Here is a 17589-nt window from a genome sequence, read left to right as displayed (position 1 = left end):
CTACATTATCACCTCTCCCACTTAAGCTCCACACATACCGACTGCCTTTTTTTTTTTTTTTGTCAGAAATGGCCTCACACACACTTATCTAAATTCAGCTCCCAGCAGTTAATCTCAATTTACATTTAGCTTTGAAGTTTGCTGCTGAAATAAAGCTTGTGTGCTCAAACTTTGTCTACCTTTTCTAGTTAAACCAGTCGGTCTCAATAAAAAAAAAAAAATTAGAAAGATTGGTAAATAAAGCCAAAACACATACCTCTAGTATTTGCCTCCCATATGTTTTTATTTGCTGAAGTTCAAGACCTTGAATTTTTTTAGGATTGCAATACTTCTTCAGGAATGGGTCTTTTGGCTTTGCCTTTAAAAGAAACACACATATCAAGTATCATGCCCAGAAAAGCTAGTAATTGTCTTAGTTTGCTTAGCAATAGATGGTAAACAGTTTTATAAAAGACATACTATGGTCATTCCAGCAAACATTCTACCGTTTGATTTGGGGGCAGAGGAGGGCAGACATTACCTTATAAATAAGGTCCTTTAGTGTCCCTTTTTCACTGAACGGTCTAATAACCAGCGCTGAAGATTCATTGGCAGTGGCAAAAGTGATTTTGTAAATATAGGGATGCTACCAAAAGAAGAAACTGTAGGTAAGTTTTAGATGACAGACTCTGTAATTCATTTTCGCTCAATTCACAAGTAGGAAAAGGTCTGAGTTGTGTATTTAAAGTAATAAATTGGATTCTGTCAGTGGCATTTGCTCAAGTTATTCAGTCTTAACCTGGAGTAAAAGCAAAGAAAGCTTCACAAAGACACTGTTCAATTTCCACATAAAAGAAAAAAAACAAAAAACCCCAACTTTTTTAACAAAACAGACTGAAAATGTAGACAAATGAAGAATCCAGCCCCATTAGCACTTACACATGAGCAGCTTTACTGCAGGTTTAAGTCATGCTAAGCTAATAAATCCATACACAGTTTTATTCGGCTATGACATAAGGAAATTCAGCATTAATAGCTGTCGTAACAGTTTTATGCCTTCAGAAATTATTGTAACAACTTCCTGCAACTTGGTGAAACCAAGTGAGACAGCACAGTTGGAAATAAGCACATGCAATACAAACACACAAATTTCTAATTAGGAAAAGGCCCCTCATTCATGTCTCATTTTAATCCATCAGTTTCAGTCTGGTTTGGGATTTGAGAAGCCTAGTTCCCAACCTCTTCTGTTGTGTGCACGTGCTGAGTTCCAGGACTGCACAGAGGTTTACCAATTTAAATACCATCCTTTTCAGCCAGTCTCTCACATGCTTAACATCCTGGAAGAGAAACTCCTCTTGGAGTCAAATGCCAGTTTTTCAGACAAGAGATGCCTACTGTATTTATAATGCGGCATTGCACAGAAGCCTAAATTGTACAACCTCCATATACCACTATTAAAATACTCCTGTCTTAAGTTCAAAGAACTAAAAAAATAAAAACACTCATGCCACTGCCTTATCTACTGCTGCCTGAGAATATCCCCAGCACACCAGTTTGCAATTACACCCAGAGAGCATTATCCTAACAGCCTACAAGTGTTGAGGAGCTGAAATAAAAGCTCATGATTTCACAGTACTGCACAAGAAGACAAAAAAATACAACTAACCGCAACTCTGCATCTCCTGTAATAATCCTGCAGGATTATTATTTGTGCTGAGAACACCTTACCTTATATTGTGTGGGAAATGTAATTAAAAGGTTCACACATCTTTAAATGAAAGTGACTCTAAAATTACAAACTATGTCTACTAGGCTATGTGTGCTTTTGCAAGATCAGTCCTTGACAAGCACTTTTGTGCTGGCACAATTTAGAAGTCAAGTAATACTCACAGAACAGGAAGAAAGAAGTTTCACAGCATACTGTAAGTCTTTGTCAGACAAGTATTTATCAGGGCCAAGATCAGCCTGGAAATAAATTGGGGAAAAAATGGCATCAGATGTTGCATTCCATAAAGAAAATGTGATCTATATTCTGCTCTCAGAAATTAAGACAGCTGCTTGAAGGTACATTTTGCAGAGCAAGCAAGGAGATTACACACGCAGAATGAAACTTGAGGAGGCTGAATACGGCCATGGTTTTAGGCCTGTGCAGATACAAAGCATCTGACCATACGTAAGTATTATTGCCTCCTTCCTCCCCCGTACCTGGCATGCACTACTACTGCTGAATGAACTCTGCCAACCCCAAACTGCGGGACTGTGTGCATTATGAGCTGATAAGGCTGAAACCCCCACCTTCTCCCTTTCCAGCAAAAAAACCTTCCCTCCCATTACAGACTTCAGTGATATCTGCTTACTCTCCAGTGAGGTACCACAACCAGCCATGCTTATACAATTTTTTTGTATTACAATTAAGAGGGCAGCACATTTCCACACCAGAGTGTAAGCCAGTGTTGAGTAACAACAAACTGTTTGGTGTCAATACATGTCTACCTTGAAGGAGCAATTCATGCCCCTCTCACCTATCAGTTTCTCAGTACTAGTACAGATCCAAGTAAGAAACCCCACCACTTTAAATAGAATCACCTTGTTATTTTCAGCAAGCAAATTTATACTACGGTCAACAGTTACATCTTTACAACTAAAGAAACCTGGGGTGCAGGGAACAAGTGACCAGGCACAGAAACCTGCAAACTGGATTTGCCACCAGAGGAAAGAAACACAAGTAGTTCCCACACCACACATCCACCTAAGGGCTTTCAAGGCTCTTCCAGCACCTGAGCTCTTAAGCCTATCTCTCTCTCACTCACGCATGGTAGTCCATATAAATGAAATAAGCCACGTTCATTAAGAAAGACTTGAATATGAAATGAAAGCATATATACCCAGCTTAACATTAGACGTTCCTTTGGTTGATTCTTAATCTTCATTAAGAAATATTTCTTACGTATCCGCCAACCTAAAAAAAAAACCAAACCAAAACAAAAAGAGTCAGCAGTAGCTTTAATTAAACACTACTAGATCACACAGCTTACAGGCAGGGCAAGTTCTGTAAGCAAAGATAGTATTGTAATCTTAGGACAACTCGTACAGTTGGAAAAAACATCAGGCAAGTTTTCATGCATACATATTCTTCTTACCTATATCTTTTAATGGTTCTACCACTTCCCACTTTGGCTCTGATCGGAAGAACATTGAAACATGCTGTAAGGCAATTTCTGGAAAGAAAAAGGAGAAGAAGAAACAAAAAAGATAAAAATGTTTTTAAAAGACTATATAACATAATTATCCATATATTAGGTAAGGCTCAATGCCAGAAGGAAGCCTGCAGGAATTCAGGCTGAAAGTCAGAAAAATCACTTTAAAAGGAAATCAGATAAAAACACAGTCAAAGGGCATTCGTATTTTTAACCTGATTACTCAAATCCAGAGAGAAAACAGAGAAAGCACTGCCTTTGGAAAACTTAGCTTACCAGTCTGCATTCTATCTGCACTAGATCTACATTTTCAAGTCTAAATCCAATGCTCACGGCTGAGATTTCCCATACTAGGTATACACTACATTAGATCACAAAATGTTTCTGCTCTGCCTGTAAAAGTACTAACTATTACATCTCTTTAATGTGCATCTACATTGCTATTACTACATAAAAACTACGTAAACGAAACAGTTCCGTTTCACTATGCGTTACTTTGCCCTTTTCTGCACAGGCAAAGCTATTTTGCTAGCTATCATGATCCTACACACATTTCAGAGAGGTGGTGGGAGGACACCCTTCTGGTTTCTGAATTCTCCCAGAGCTGGGAACACAACCGCTTTATTCATGAAGCGATTCGAGGGGAAATCTCTGTGAGGAGTGGTGACATCAAGGGGAGAAGAGGAATCACGCCAACAGGGAGTCCTCGGTAACGTGGCTTATCTTGGTATAGAAACACAGCAAAAAGGTAAGGATGCACTGATCTTTCTGCACTGTATCTTCTCTCTATAAAATTTGTTAGGAAAAAGAGAGAGAACAGTACAATAAATATCAGTTCACTGATCCAGTACTTAAGAAATGACAAACTGATGGTGCCTCCAAAGACTGTAGGCAACGACTTGATTGCTACTAACTTCCCAGCAACTTGCCGAAAAAACAATCTTGATAAAAACACTCAGAATTAACACAGAAGTCACAGTGTTTCCTAGAGGATTTAAATTGCTTGCTCAGCGTTAGCCAGACAAACGTCATCCTTAAAGAGTTACAAGTAATTTACAACTCCTCCACAGCTTATCATAAACATCCGGGAAATGGTCTTTGCACTTTGAAGCTGAAGGCACAATACATGAAGGGAGAGCAAAAAGACAAATTAAAAGGAAGCAGGAAGTTCCTGCTTCAGTAGGCTCTGCTTTTACGAAAACAAGTTTTGCATTTTGCAAAGAGTCCGTTTGCTCACAAACTAAATATGTGAAGTGGGTTTCATTGCTAAGAGGAAGGTTTTTTCCAGTCTGTAAGACAAATATTTAACAATTTACAATGGCTGAAGCTGAAGTCAGACAAATTCAAAGAAGAAGCATTTAATAAGGAAGAGAACTGATCACTGGGATATCGTTTTAAGGGATGCAGTGACTTTCCAGTATTTGGGGGGAAAGGGGGGTTGTGACTTATTCAAGCCTTGAAAAAGTACTCAACCGAGCTCAAACAATTAGTCCCAGGAAGTCTCACAACCCAAAGTGACAGTGGGAGCTAGACAAGATGACCACAAATGTTTGTGTTGATTTGAAAAAAACTCAGAACCACCTCAAACACAAGATTCAGTGTCCAGAAGACCAGCTTTTTTAACCAGTATAGAGCTGACTCACTTAACTCCACCCTGCACTCCGGGAGACCATCTCCAAACACCAAACTTCCCCACTGATCACAAACTGAAAAAGTAGATGTTTCTCTCACCACCACCCCTCCCTCGAGTTCTGCTTATACAGATCTTGACCCTCACGCTCCTCCGTAAAGTAATTCAAATATTTAGATTTAACAATCACAGCATGACTTATGTGCAGAGCTGGAGAAACAGTATCACAAATAATCACATGTGCAGTATAATAATTCTGAAAGTTGCTGCCCCCATCCACCCCCCATGCTTCGGTGTAAATCCCTGCCAGCATTAACGGATGATACACACACATGCTAAAGTGAAACCATAATGCAGCGTTGCAATTCCTCACTTACCAGTGTAGTTAACAGAATAGCTGTTTGGGTCCAAGAATTTTTTTACCAATTCACAGTTAGACAGTATGTGATGGGTAGTAATTACATCGAGATAGGCCTGGAGTCCCTTCTGTCTTTCAGCTATGAATTCACGCTCCATATTTCCAATCAATTTTTTGGGAGGAAGAGGTAGACTTAGAGTTGAGATCTTAAAAAGAGAGGAAAAATTACCAACCTTGCTCTCAAAATGGCTCAGGGATATAAACTAAGCAACCCAGAAAGTAACTCTCAGGAGAAAGCCAACTACTGGATAACTATTTTTTGTACTGTGTATATATAAGCTTTCATGGTTTTTCTAAGTATTGTTATCAGGGTGAGCTAGTCAGGCAACAGCTCACATCCCCCCACCCCCACCCCGTGCAGAGATTAGCAAGCAGAATGACAATGAAAATGCGAGGAGTTCAATTTTTGCTAGTGAGTCATGCATTTAAGATCTGTACACAAAACTTCCAGATACTAAATAGCTACAGTTTTCAGCCAAATTCTTTCTATGACATACTTCTGCTGCAGCACAAAAACCAATTCACACCTTACCATCTTCTCTGGATAAGATTTATGCTTTCTTATTTCATGAAGTGCAGTTTAATGTTTCCTTTGCCTCTATAGGTAATTCATAGGTAATTTAAAGCCCTTACTGTCAGTATTTGAACTCTGTAATTTCAAATATGGTACAACTTTTCCATTTTCTCTTCTGAATTTGCAGTTGTACAGTTTTTAAACAGCTATATATCTTTCAACTCAGCAATAGCTGCAATCTACCAGTGGATGTACAGTAGCTGTTTCATGTTGACATAAGTGATCCAAAACTTCAGATAAAATTGGAGAAATACTTCGAAATAGGACGATGAAAAAAACATACAGAAATTCAAAGCATTATGTAAGTCAGATCGAGATCATCTTTAGCGTTTATATCCAATTACGTCATACGCATTGCCAGAATGACTTTTTCATGTTGTTAACACACTGTTGTCCTGCAGATTAAAGCACCTGCCTTGGGTATGCTGAATCTCCATGGGAGTTATCTTTAAGAAATGTGTACTGCAGGAATCAATTACACCAGATGCAATAACCTCATTTCTAAAGCAAACAGTTCACCAGGGAGAAGACAGGGATTTTTGGTGTTTGAACAGCTTTCATTTGAACTAGTGGAGAAAGCAAAGGATTAGTTCAACTAACTGGGCCAGAAGTAGCAATCCCTTTCCTTTTTTACCTCCTCCCGAACACAGGAGGTGTACCCCCATCAGTCTTAGCACTTTTACTTCTCTAGTTTCTGACTGCACATCATGGGCTGAAAAAGAACTACAGCTACGTCTGAATTACAGAAGATGTTAATAAAAATTAAGCTATCCATGGAGCTTTTTTAATGTTCTTTTACACCCAAAGGGAAAACAGAAAAATATATCCGGGAATAAACCCAAAAGCAACAATATAAGACTTACAGCCAGTAATTCACCAAATTAGTTTGACCACCAGAGGCATACAGAGCTTTCATTTGGCAGACCACTCTTGCTTCAATTGAAAACCAAGTTTCTAAACAACTAAATCCATTTCTGGTCTTACTCATTTGAAAAGCATGTCAAATCATAATCACCTTTACCTTCTTGACCTGACAGCTAGCTACGATCAGAGAGAAAAGGACTCTAGTTCAGATGCTTTCAAACCACTACTATTTGTTTTAAAACTTACTTCAACAAACCACACATCTGCCATTTTTCAGCAGAAAGTAACATTCACCCCCAGGTTTTTGTAGCGATCTGCCAAAACATGCAGCCCACGGAGAACAGTGCCCACCACAGAGGAATGCTCCCCGGAGGTGCTGACCTGGCCAAGACCCCGCACGCTTTCAGACCCGAGCAGCACTCCTCAGTGGCCCCAGCTCAGCACCGGTGCCAGGATGGGCTTCCCCACAGAAAAACCTGAGAATTAACACTCTTATCTTCAAACCACAGCCTGCTCAGGAATGTCTGTTCAAAAGCTGCAATAAAATGCTTCACAGAAGCCTGGTATCTTGCTGCAAATACCATACCAGCAGTTCACTTAACAGAAGAGAAGAGCAGCCAACGATGTCCACACATATCTCTCAAATAAGGGAACACGAAGAAATGCAGGATGGTCTGAAAGGAGCTTTTCAATCCAGTACAGGGCTGAGAGTTCAGGGAATCTGGCTTGAAACTTTCTGATGCAGAGCTGGGTCCCAGGTATACACCTCTCTGTTTTCCAAGGTATATGGTAGGTAGGACTGCATCCCCCAGCCTAGACGGTTTTGAAATTCTCAATTCTTACTATTATTATATAGGTAGCACCAGATGAACAGCAGAAAAGTTGCATTCCAGCTCAGCTGCAGCTGTGTGTTCAGACACAACCACCCAAGCCTACAGAAAGGTCAACTATGCCACAAGAAGCGGAAGAACTTGGAGTTTAAAACCCAAAAGAAGCTCCAGAAGTTCTTCCAGCAACATTTTCGTTTTGAAGCAAGGAGACTGGGGTTTGGCATTGTCTTACTGCTTATTGCTTTATTCTGTTGGGGGGTGGGGGGTATTTTGTTTGGAGGTTTGTTTGTTTGTTTGTTTACCCTAATTTTAATATATACAAGACCAGAGTTTAAAGACTTTAAAAACAAGTCATGGGACCTGAGTATAGTGATGAAATACTGTTGCTTAGAGTTCTGGATGGAAAGGACTGAGGAGTGTTGCATGTCGTAATGGATGGGAAAACTTCAGCTCCAGCATCACAAAGCACAACTTCTAAAAAAACTGCAAAACAGTGTGAGAACAGAGCAATTGTAACATGCTTCATGTCAGCTACCGTCTGCTGGCTCTCAAGCCCTGGCACGCTGAACTAGAATGGTGGTGGCGTTTGTCAACAGCAGAGTTGTGCGTCTTTGATAAAGGCTTAGAGCTCTCTTCCCAGCCGTCTGCTGGGCACATAATGAAGAATCACACCTCTCAGGGCAGCAATCTCTACTAGCCAGAAAAGGCTATCTCCAAGCAGAGATACATCTTTGCCTTTCCAGACTGTGGAAAGCAGAAACAGGAGTGTGAATGTCAAGGGGGTGAGCAGTAGTTTTCACTGAAGGAGACCAAGTGCTCAGGAACACAGCGTGTTCATTCAGCCACCCTCTGCATATCCCCCTGTCCAAGTCAGAGGTCTGTCTTGATTATTGTTTGATCTTTTCCAGCCATCCAAGCAGCTGACGTTTCTGTCCCAGATCTTGGTATCTTTTATCTGCAAAATCTCTCTCTCATTTCAAATTCTTCCTTGTCCCACTCTGCAAGTTGCTGTCATTTTATTATTTTGTTGCTGAAATTATTATTTCCTGAACCCTCCACTTTTATCACTCACCTCTGCCTCATATACAAAGGCTTTTTCTTTCTGTACTACATCATACATAACCTATTTACCTTCACTTTCTAGACCCTCCACCTAGGCCTAACCTTTCAGTACTTGTAATTTCTGAATTTAAAGTCTTAAAGGTCCGTTGCCTTTTCTACTAAAGCTGCCTCATTTGAAAGTGAAATGAGAAGGCAACAAAGCTTTTTCATGCCTTAACACATTCTATTCCCCGTGGTTAAGAGGAGCTTGTTATAGGTGGCTGCAAAAGTGAACTCTTTTTTCATTTTAAAACGTTCTCAAAATTCTTTTCCCTGTGATGTCTATCAAAACTTGACTATGGTTAAGACCACAATGACCACCATGTACTGCGAGGACTAGTGCCATCTCACTTCCTTGTGTTCCCATGGGCACCCACCTAATCTTAAACCCTGGATTCTCCGCAGCAGGAGACATCTTTGTATTGCATTTATTCAGCACATCACACAAGAGGTTTCTAGGTCATGATAAAAGTTCCTACATGCTATTGCACATTCAATAAAACAATTCCACAAGGAAACCATGTTGCATCTGTTGAATTATGACTAATTTTCCTTTTCCCCCTCCATTCACCTTCTAGCATAGGAGTCAGTTAAAGCAGACTATCAGAGCACACAATTCAACATCCTTACATGTTTTTGCTCTGACGTTCATCAAGCAGATAGCCAATTTGACTGGGGTGAGGGGGCGGTGAAGCAGCATTAAGCTCTTGAGTTCACACATTTAACAGGGGAAAAAATTTCCAAGTCACAAACATGTAACCTCACATGGCAGTATTCCCTTTTCATCTTGTTTGCCTAGTACTATGGAAATCTTGAGTAACAGGTTTCACTCCTGTAGATGCTAGTCACAGCCACTTCCCCCCTCTTCCCAAACACACTCACATACCCTGCTTTTTCCCACACAAACTAAAAAGAAATAATTGTCCTAAAAAGCAAACACACAGTAAGTTCAGTGTTTAACTAAAGAACACTTTCCAGTGATACAGAAAACCATCACATGATAAGCAGCATCTGGTAGTGCTTTTAGTTGAATATAAATAATGAGACCCATAGCACTTCAATGCTGAATTTATAAGGTTGGTATGTGCCTTGGCTTTCTTCGAATCAAAGGAGGAACAAATAATAACACATAAAACCGGAACAAGTCACAGTACTGAAGGGAAAGATTCAGTACCTGCCAGTTTCCTCCATTTCTATATAAATTGATCCTGCTGATGCCAAAAAGCAAAATTTTACCAAAAAAAATAACAGTGAAAAAAGTATACATTCAAGTCACAGTTTCTCTTTACAGCTATGTGAATTTGTATTTTTTCATCACTGCAATACATAAAAAATATCACAAGCCATTTTAAATATATAATTCTAAATGACATTTCATATTTATATATCAAGGGTGAAAGTTACCTGCAAGCTATTATTAAGCAAGTCAAAGTCACTGTATCGCCTCACAATCTGCAAAAAAGAAAGACACAGTTCAGGAAACATTACTTTTTCCATTAGCATTTTACTCTTCAAAATCTCATCAAAGAAAAGTAATTCCCTTTTACCATTTTTTCTTCTTTTAATCACTTTTGTACAACTGCTGGATTTACGTCATCTTGCCAGAGAGCAAGCATAGAAGAGTTTTTAATCACATCTTGACCACAACAAAAATGTGTTTCTAAACATTAAAAAAACACCTTAAAAAAATACTTGTGAGCAAAGTTGCCTGCAAACAAAGCATTTTTGGCATATTAGATTCGACAACTTTTCACAGTCATCTTCATAACTACTTCTAGGTGTCACTGGTCACGTACCAGCAAGGCTCTGATTTTAGCACTAAGGAAGGCAAACTGACATTTGAGATTTAAAAATTATAGCCATACCAACACACAGTAGTAACACGACAGGCATTTTTCCTACAATATTCACAATAGCAGCACACACCATGCTTCTGTAGCTGGCAGCAATACTGTTTTTCTCTTAGTTTTTGACCAAAAGTATTCAGGCACTTCATGTTCTCAATTCCAAACCAACATTTCTCTCTCCAGCTCCAATTAAAAAAGCTAGGAAGAGACAACTCTCAAACTCTTCCTAAAAAGGCATCCTGGTTATATGAACCACAGTTTAAGAAATTACCTGCCAACTGTTTTCTGCTGAAACTCCTCTCTGAACACGGATTATGTATTCCTAATAAAAGGAAAAAGTTATTAGAAATGAGAACTAATGAGCTGAAGAAAGTTATTAGGTACTTCTCCAAATGTGATCACTATCCGATTAGGAAACATTCAGAAACAGAAAGTTCAGATCGACATTTGAAGCACCTAGGTGACAGTCAGAGCCGGGTTACTCAGTCCTGTCACTAGCAGCTGTCTCTTTCTGCTTCACAGAGTAGAACAAAGGGATGTCCAAGAGCTTGCGGACCTATGAAGCACCTGAAAGGTTTTGTATAATTAAAGAAAAAGCAAGCGCATACTCAACGCACACCTCTACCAACAACAGCTGAAGAAACCCCTCCTCACCTCACCCCCAATATCTAACACATAGCCCCCAGGAATTACCGCCACCATCATAATGGAATAAAATGCCAGTAAATACCCACAGCTGCCCAACCTCTAGTTATTTTTGTACAAGAAAGGTTACCACAAAAGCTTTGGAGTATGCTTGAGTAACTAGAACGTATCAGTTTTTCATGATGATAATTCTTCATTTATAATGCAAGCTTCATGTTAATTATGTCTATATTAACCATGCAGATACATCTAAATCTCAGTTGAGCCGCTTCCATATTTTAAGAATTAACAATTTTCCCACCACAACTAAATTCATGAAGCACAATTCTTTTCAGTCTTTTCATTTCAAGCTCCACTGCACCATTTATAGATTAACAGCTGGTCAATACAGCAATATCTTTATTTGAAATTTATCTAATTATCACAAGAATAGATACCAAGTATCTTGTACTCCTGCTCAGACATACTTCAAGGAAGCCACACTTTTGTTTACCCCTACTTTAGGTTTGACAACAGCTCTAAAAATACTTCTGACATTTCAAAGATCATGAAGGAGGCAAGTCCCTTCCCTGGAAAGCCTGTAATCTTTGTTCTAGATATTGTTAAATTAGCAAGGAAATAAAATTGATCTGGGCTGAGTGTAGTAACAGATCCTTCCTTTACCATTTGCATACACAGAGCTCTACAAATGCAGCAATTAAAGTCTTATTAGACAGATAATTCCCTGGCCACGTGATTTACATTGAAAAACATGAAAATGGAGAGCCAAAAAGTAAGGTGCTGTCTGAGAAAACGCCACTCCCAACACCGAGGAGAGTGGGAGAGTACCCAGAGTCAGAAGAGGGGGAAGAAGCCACACAGGGACCTACGCTTTTACACTTTCCTTCCAGTTGTATCAGTCTGACGTAGAAGGGGCGTACATCCCCAACACCTCTTAAGCACATTGATCTTCTCTGCAGTGCACGGCCAGGGCTGGCAGGACCCACCACCGACGCTCAGAGCACCGCTAAATCCCCCACGCTGCCTCACCCAACGCGCTCAGTCACACCGCACACCTGCAGCTACAGAATTCAATGTGAGAACCAGAAATTCTAAACCAAATACAAATTCAAGCCACAGCTCACAGCATTTCTAAGCTGGAACGTGCAAAAAGCTCTTTGCCTTTGCGCCAAGCGATGTGTGAGTACCCCCCGTCACCGCCGGCAGTGCAGCATGCATCACAGGGTAAATCTTTTGTTATTCAACTCGCATGACTTTGTTCACCCAGGTACAAACTTTCAACTGTATTTTATGTCACGGGCTGAATAATCTTTCAATTTCAAACACCACTTGATTTTGTTGAACTGCTGACATCAATAGGAGTCTCACATAAACAAAAGGGACAGATCAGAGCGTTGTGCACAATTTCTTCAGATATTAACATCAATGCTGCATTCCAAATTATCAGGAATAGACAATAACGAAATAACAGCAAATAAACAAAGGCATTTCCAGCTCCTTGCGTTTATATCCCAAATTTGTCCATTCTGTGACAGTAACTCTATCTGGCATGTACCAGACATATGCATACTGACTAGGTAATTCAATTAATTGAGTGTTTGATCCATGAAGTATTATAAATTCAGCTTCACAGTTCAAAATACACAACAGGTATTTATTAGTAACTTCTTTCAGGTACTGTGAAGCACCTTCTGGTTTTTTTAGTTGCCTTCAGAACCACAGAGAACTAATTTTATTTCAAATGAAAAGAAATTAAAAGCTTGTACAATGAAAAACATAAACACTGGATGCAAACTAAGCGGGGCATATCAGAGAATCCCTCCATAGAATTAAATTCTCACTTAACATTTACCACCATGAAAAATAAGAAGCGTAAATCAAGAATTGTGACCGTTCCAGACAAGAGGCAAAAGCAGCACTTATCAGATGGCACTACCTTGTGTGTTCAACATTAACTAATCCAGAATTCATTTACTGAAGTTTCTTTCCAAAGCACAATGCTGCTCAGACAAAAATGCTATTCCGTTTCCTAAAATTCACTTAAAATATTCTTTATTATCAACAGCTGGCAAATACCTGTAGCAATTTTGAACCATCTAGCCTTGAGAACAAATTCAAGACTAGTAAGCATGAAATCCAAACTGATTTAAAACATTTCATATCCCAGCAGCTTAGACGGAAATGAGAGAAGACCAAGATGTCACAAACTAAAACACATAACTATTACGTTGGATTTAATGTGCCTATTTTCAGAAAGTCAGCCTGACATGCTACCTCCATATTCTCTTCTCTTACCCATTTGAAATCACAATTAAGGTATTTTTCGGCAAAACAAGAAGCCCAAATCCTCATAAACCGTAACAAAAATCCACAGAGCTGACTGCAATTCAACTAGTGTAATTATGTTTGGAAACTGCGTGGCAGAAACCAATTAAAGGGACACCTGGAAACCCAGATTCACCACTAATGTGTCTTTTCCTGGTTTGTTGTCTTTGCTGCATTTTGTGAAGTAGGAAGAGACTATTTCACACACAGCCAAAAAATTGTGGCAACTGCTTATTCAGCAAGTTGCAATGGAACATTGGCCATTTCTCTGAAAAACCACGTCACTAATGACTCACCGTGTTCAGTCATTCATCTTTTCTAGGATTTTGAAAGCAGCAGAGTTATTGCTCAATCCCTTGTAGCACTTACTCTTTATTCAGCAATTAACCTTTTCTATTGTACCCCAAGAAAATGCTCTCGGGCAGGCAGAACACACAAATTCATTAGACAACCATCAAAGCATCTTATTGCATACAACCACTCTGATGAATACGACAGTCGTCTCTTCTGGAGAGCCTAGCGGTAAACGAGTCAGGGCTCAGAGCCCATTCTCACAGTAAGATTATATTAAGGAAAAAATATATATATATTTGGGCCACAACTATTTTTTCCACATACACTCAAGCATTTGCCCATCCGGTACTGCTGTGGCACTAATTGGGCTCGCTCTTTATGTCATGGGGTTCATCACCTGAAAGAAGAGAGCATCACTCTTCAGAGGTGGTTGTTAGTTCTGTCTGTATGGAAAAGGTAAGACCCCACCATGCTCTGTCAGCCTAAATGGTCTTCTGGGTTTTTTCCCCAAAAAAGTTGATAACAAGACCGAAAGTCAACGAACAGCTGTAGTAGAAAGGCCAGGACAAGAAATACAATCCCATTCCTAATATCTGCCATGGCTACACGTAAACAGCAGACCACAGTGTGCTGAATTTTAGTGAGAAGTTGATACTTCCTATTGCCTCCACACGGCAGCAAGCTTGTCTTGGGATTATAATTAGCACCGCTGATATACGCTTCCCATAGGACCAAAGAAGAGCTTTCAACTCTTCAAGGAGAAGGCCTGAATGTGCAAAAGCCTTTATTACTCTCCCAAATTCTGTTTTGTCCAGGGAAAAAGATCTGAATTACAACAGTTTTTTTCTGAGGCATCCAGATTTGATAGTGGGACTGAAACTCTGCCCGTAGGAAACAGAATCATTGCTGTTTCGCTGCATCTTCCAACACAGGAAAACAGAACGGAAAAGGCTTCAGAAAGGGCGAGCAATTACCAGAGTTCACGCCTGCCGTCGATTTTAGAGATCACCAACCAGGCTCTGCTAGATCTAAGTCAGCTACACTCACGCAGAAATTCCCATGGTGTCTTTCACTCCCACGCAAATGGCTCAAAATCTTTCCCGTGCCTCAGTTTACCAAACAACTTCAAAGAAGCCCTAACAGCTGCCACTTGGCAAAGGAGAGACAACCTCCCGCTACTGATTTTGCCCACAGGCAGCAAGCTCACTGGCATCAACTACATAGGAACCACCACCAAGACAGGCTGTAAAACCATTCCAAGGACAGCACACCCCCCCCGAGCCCCTCCAACCCACCACCACCCACCCCCCCGGTAAGGTTTGTAAATCCACTGCTCTTCCTATCAATCCCGCCAAGCCAGCTCCTACCACAACCTTGATATTCCAGCAGCCGTTCAATATACATCTATAAAGGTGCTGAGCAAAGTGGTGCTACCTATGGGATCATTCCCTGGCTGCTCTGATTAGTCAAGAAAGCAGAAACCAGTGCCGGGAGGAGGAGGAGGAGGAGGTCAGGACCAGGGAAAGCCATATGCCCCCAGTTGCACACTGTTGTTTCCTAAAATCTTCCTACCGCTACAGAGTGCCGCATAGAGTTTCTGGAAAAGAGTATTTTCCAAATATCCACATGGATCAGCGACAACCATGCTGCATTTCTCCAGTCCTTTGCCAGTAATAGTTTCACAATCACTGCCTAGGATTAACGTTATCCTGAACTTACCCATTTTCATGCAGAGCCAACATTTAGGTGTTTTTTCCCCCAAAATTCACCAAGATTACTCCCTGGTATGCCTACACTTGTTAGAACATCAGCAGCTCAGAGCTACTCAGATAATTTTGTTAGCATTCCTAGGTGAAAGTTACACAGCAAAGCAAGTCCAAATGTTTAACAATTGCTGTTTATCATCTTTCCTAGTTTTGGAAACAGAAAGCAAACAGGCTTTTGCAGAGACAAAACAGGAAAGAACAAGTGGTGAATTTAGAGATTCATATAAAAAACCATAGAGAATCTCACCAATATTGGGTAATACATTCTGTTTTCCCGAGAAAATAGTCTTCAAATTTCTGGCTCAGGATAGTCAGTCTATTCTTCCACAGATTTCTGCTGTACATCTGTTTAATCCACCAGGCTTGAAAAGCCAACCATTATAAAGATCCAGGTCACCTTGAGGTCACATCAACTAAAAGTTTGAAAGGGCTTTATTTTATAAGCATTAAAGAGAGGAAAGCCTAATTAAGGATGAATACAATCCCTGCTTAAGTAGGCTGGATTGGAACAATTTCTAGTAAGAAGCTCTTTTAAGTGTTTATTTAGAAAATCTCCCATGTGAAAAGCAGCAACCAAATCAGGAAAGCTGCTCAGACCCAGGGACCTCCTCGCTACAGGGCACGGTACTTATTTGCTATCACACAACCTGCCACTAAGCCCATCTGAGGTACAAGCAGCAACAGCAGCGTTCACCTACATTTTAAACAATGCTCGTGTTTGTCTGGGGACATTACACAGCTCCACACACATATGCAGCTCCATACACCCTGTATCACCGGTGTAGTAACAAGTAAGCCACTCGACAAGTGAAAGCTATGAAGTAGGACAACTGCAGAAAAATAAATAGGACACACATTTACATGTAATGAAACTTGCTGAACAAGAAAAGCTCTGGAGACAAGATAAATACCAGCTTTTCAGTACCCAGCATCACCATGGCCTTCACCACAACAGCAAAATACTCGGTGTTTTTCAGGAAATACTCAGTAGCCAATAACAATATTCTAATTACACTGCAAGATCTCTAAGGCAATGGCTTTACAACAGTATGATACGGCAACTAACATGTTCGCTGCAATCTTCTCAAGGGCTACAAACGCAATACTAACGTACTAAGTTCACCAGTGGAAACCCGTAAGGTTGGGATATCTGAAATAAGGTGTGATGAAACCACTATCTTTTCTGAGCTCAAGCTGGGGGGCGGGAGGCAGAGGTGTGAGGCAGTCAAGCTTACTTACTAATTCCAGTGGAGAAACTGCATTTCCAAAACCTCAACAAGTGAACTCTGATAGTTCCCCATCTAAAGCACCTCTAAAAGTAACTTTATCACTTCTTTTTGCCCCAAAGCGAAGGCAACCTTGCAGAGATTTAATTCCTTATAAAGCAGATGTGCAAAGTCTTTTACAAGCTTTTAACATAAATCCTCCAGTTCTAAAAACATATGGCTCCATTTTTGTATCACAGAACAATATAGGAAAAACATAAATGCTTTTTCAATATTTTTCTAATCTAACAGCTATGTGTCAACATTCATCATTGCTTAAGGAAAATGAAAAACTCTGAAAGTATGTTACAAGAGGGATTTATTTCAGCTGTTCATTTCCAAATGCCTTTAAGATAACAATGTACTGTAGCAAAATTGGCCGTTTCACTACTTCAATTTCAACATGAAATGCATGCAAAAGGAAATCACTTCAGATAAAGAATTAAGGAATGTTCGCAAATGTATGTATAACTTGCTAGTGGTTTTACTGCTGTAAAGTGCTCTAAAGCTTGTACATACAGATGTGCGATTCTTATTAAGGAATAGGTCTAGATTATTGTGGAAGAAAATAGCACCCTATTTTAATGCTTAGAAAGAAAGCCACTTTTAAATAGGGAATATACAGATGAATATACTATGAAGCAAGTTGAATAGCCAAAAATTTGTTAAAGCTTTAGTGCTGAAAATGCCTCGGTTGTCAGAACACATTTGGCATTGAGATGAGACACCTGCAAATGGCTTAATATAACGGATGCAATTCTGCTCCTATCATTCAAGGAATGCGATGGCAACAAAACAACTTCATTTTCTGCAAAACGGTTGGTACACACACCTACCAAGAGCACAACCATGCC

The 17589-nt window shown here is 39.9% G+C and overlaps 1 protein-coding gene across 8 annotated transcripts in view; it reads right to left on the bottom strand.

Moving 5' to 3' along the window:
* The window catches only part of PXK (PX domain containing serine/threonine kinase like), a 36958-nt gene that overhangs the window by 15658 nt on the left and 3711 nt on the right, over positions 1-17589 (bottom strand). For all 8 annotated transcript variants that reach the window (XM_055707689.1, XM_055707690.1, XM_055707691.1 and 5 more), the window contains exons 2-9: positions 10712-10762; positions 9998-10045; positions 5184-5370; positions 3120-3197; positions 2865-2938; positions 1870-1944; positions 521-625; positions 257-358 (exon numbers count right to left, since the gene is read on the bottom strand). In XM_055707689.1, coding sequence (XP_055563664.1) covers positions 257-358; positions 521-625; positions 1870-1944; positions 2865-2938; positions 3120-3197; positions 5184-5370; positions 9998-10045; positions 10712-10762 — 720 coding nt within the window. The remainder of the gene's footprint in view (positions 1-256; positions 359-520; positions 626-1869; positions 1945-2864; positions 2939-3119; positions 3198-5183; positions 5371-9997; positions 10046-10711; positions 10763-17589) is intronic.

The sequence above is a fragment of the Falco cherrug genome, chromosome 4 (assembly GCF_023634085.1).
Source record: "Falco cherrug isolate bFalChe1 chromosome 4, bFalChe1.pri, whole genome shotgun sequence".
Lineage (NCBI taxonomy): Eukaryota > Metazoa > Chordata > Aves > Falconiformes > Falconidae > Falco > Falco cherrug.
This window is presented reverse-complemented; position numbering and strand designations above follow the sequence as displayed.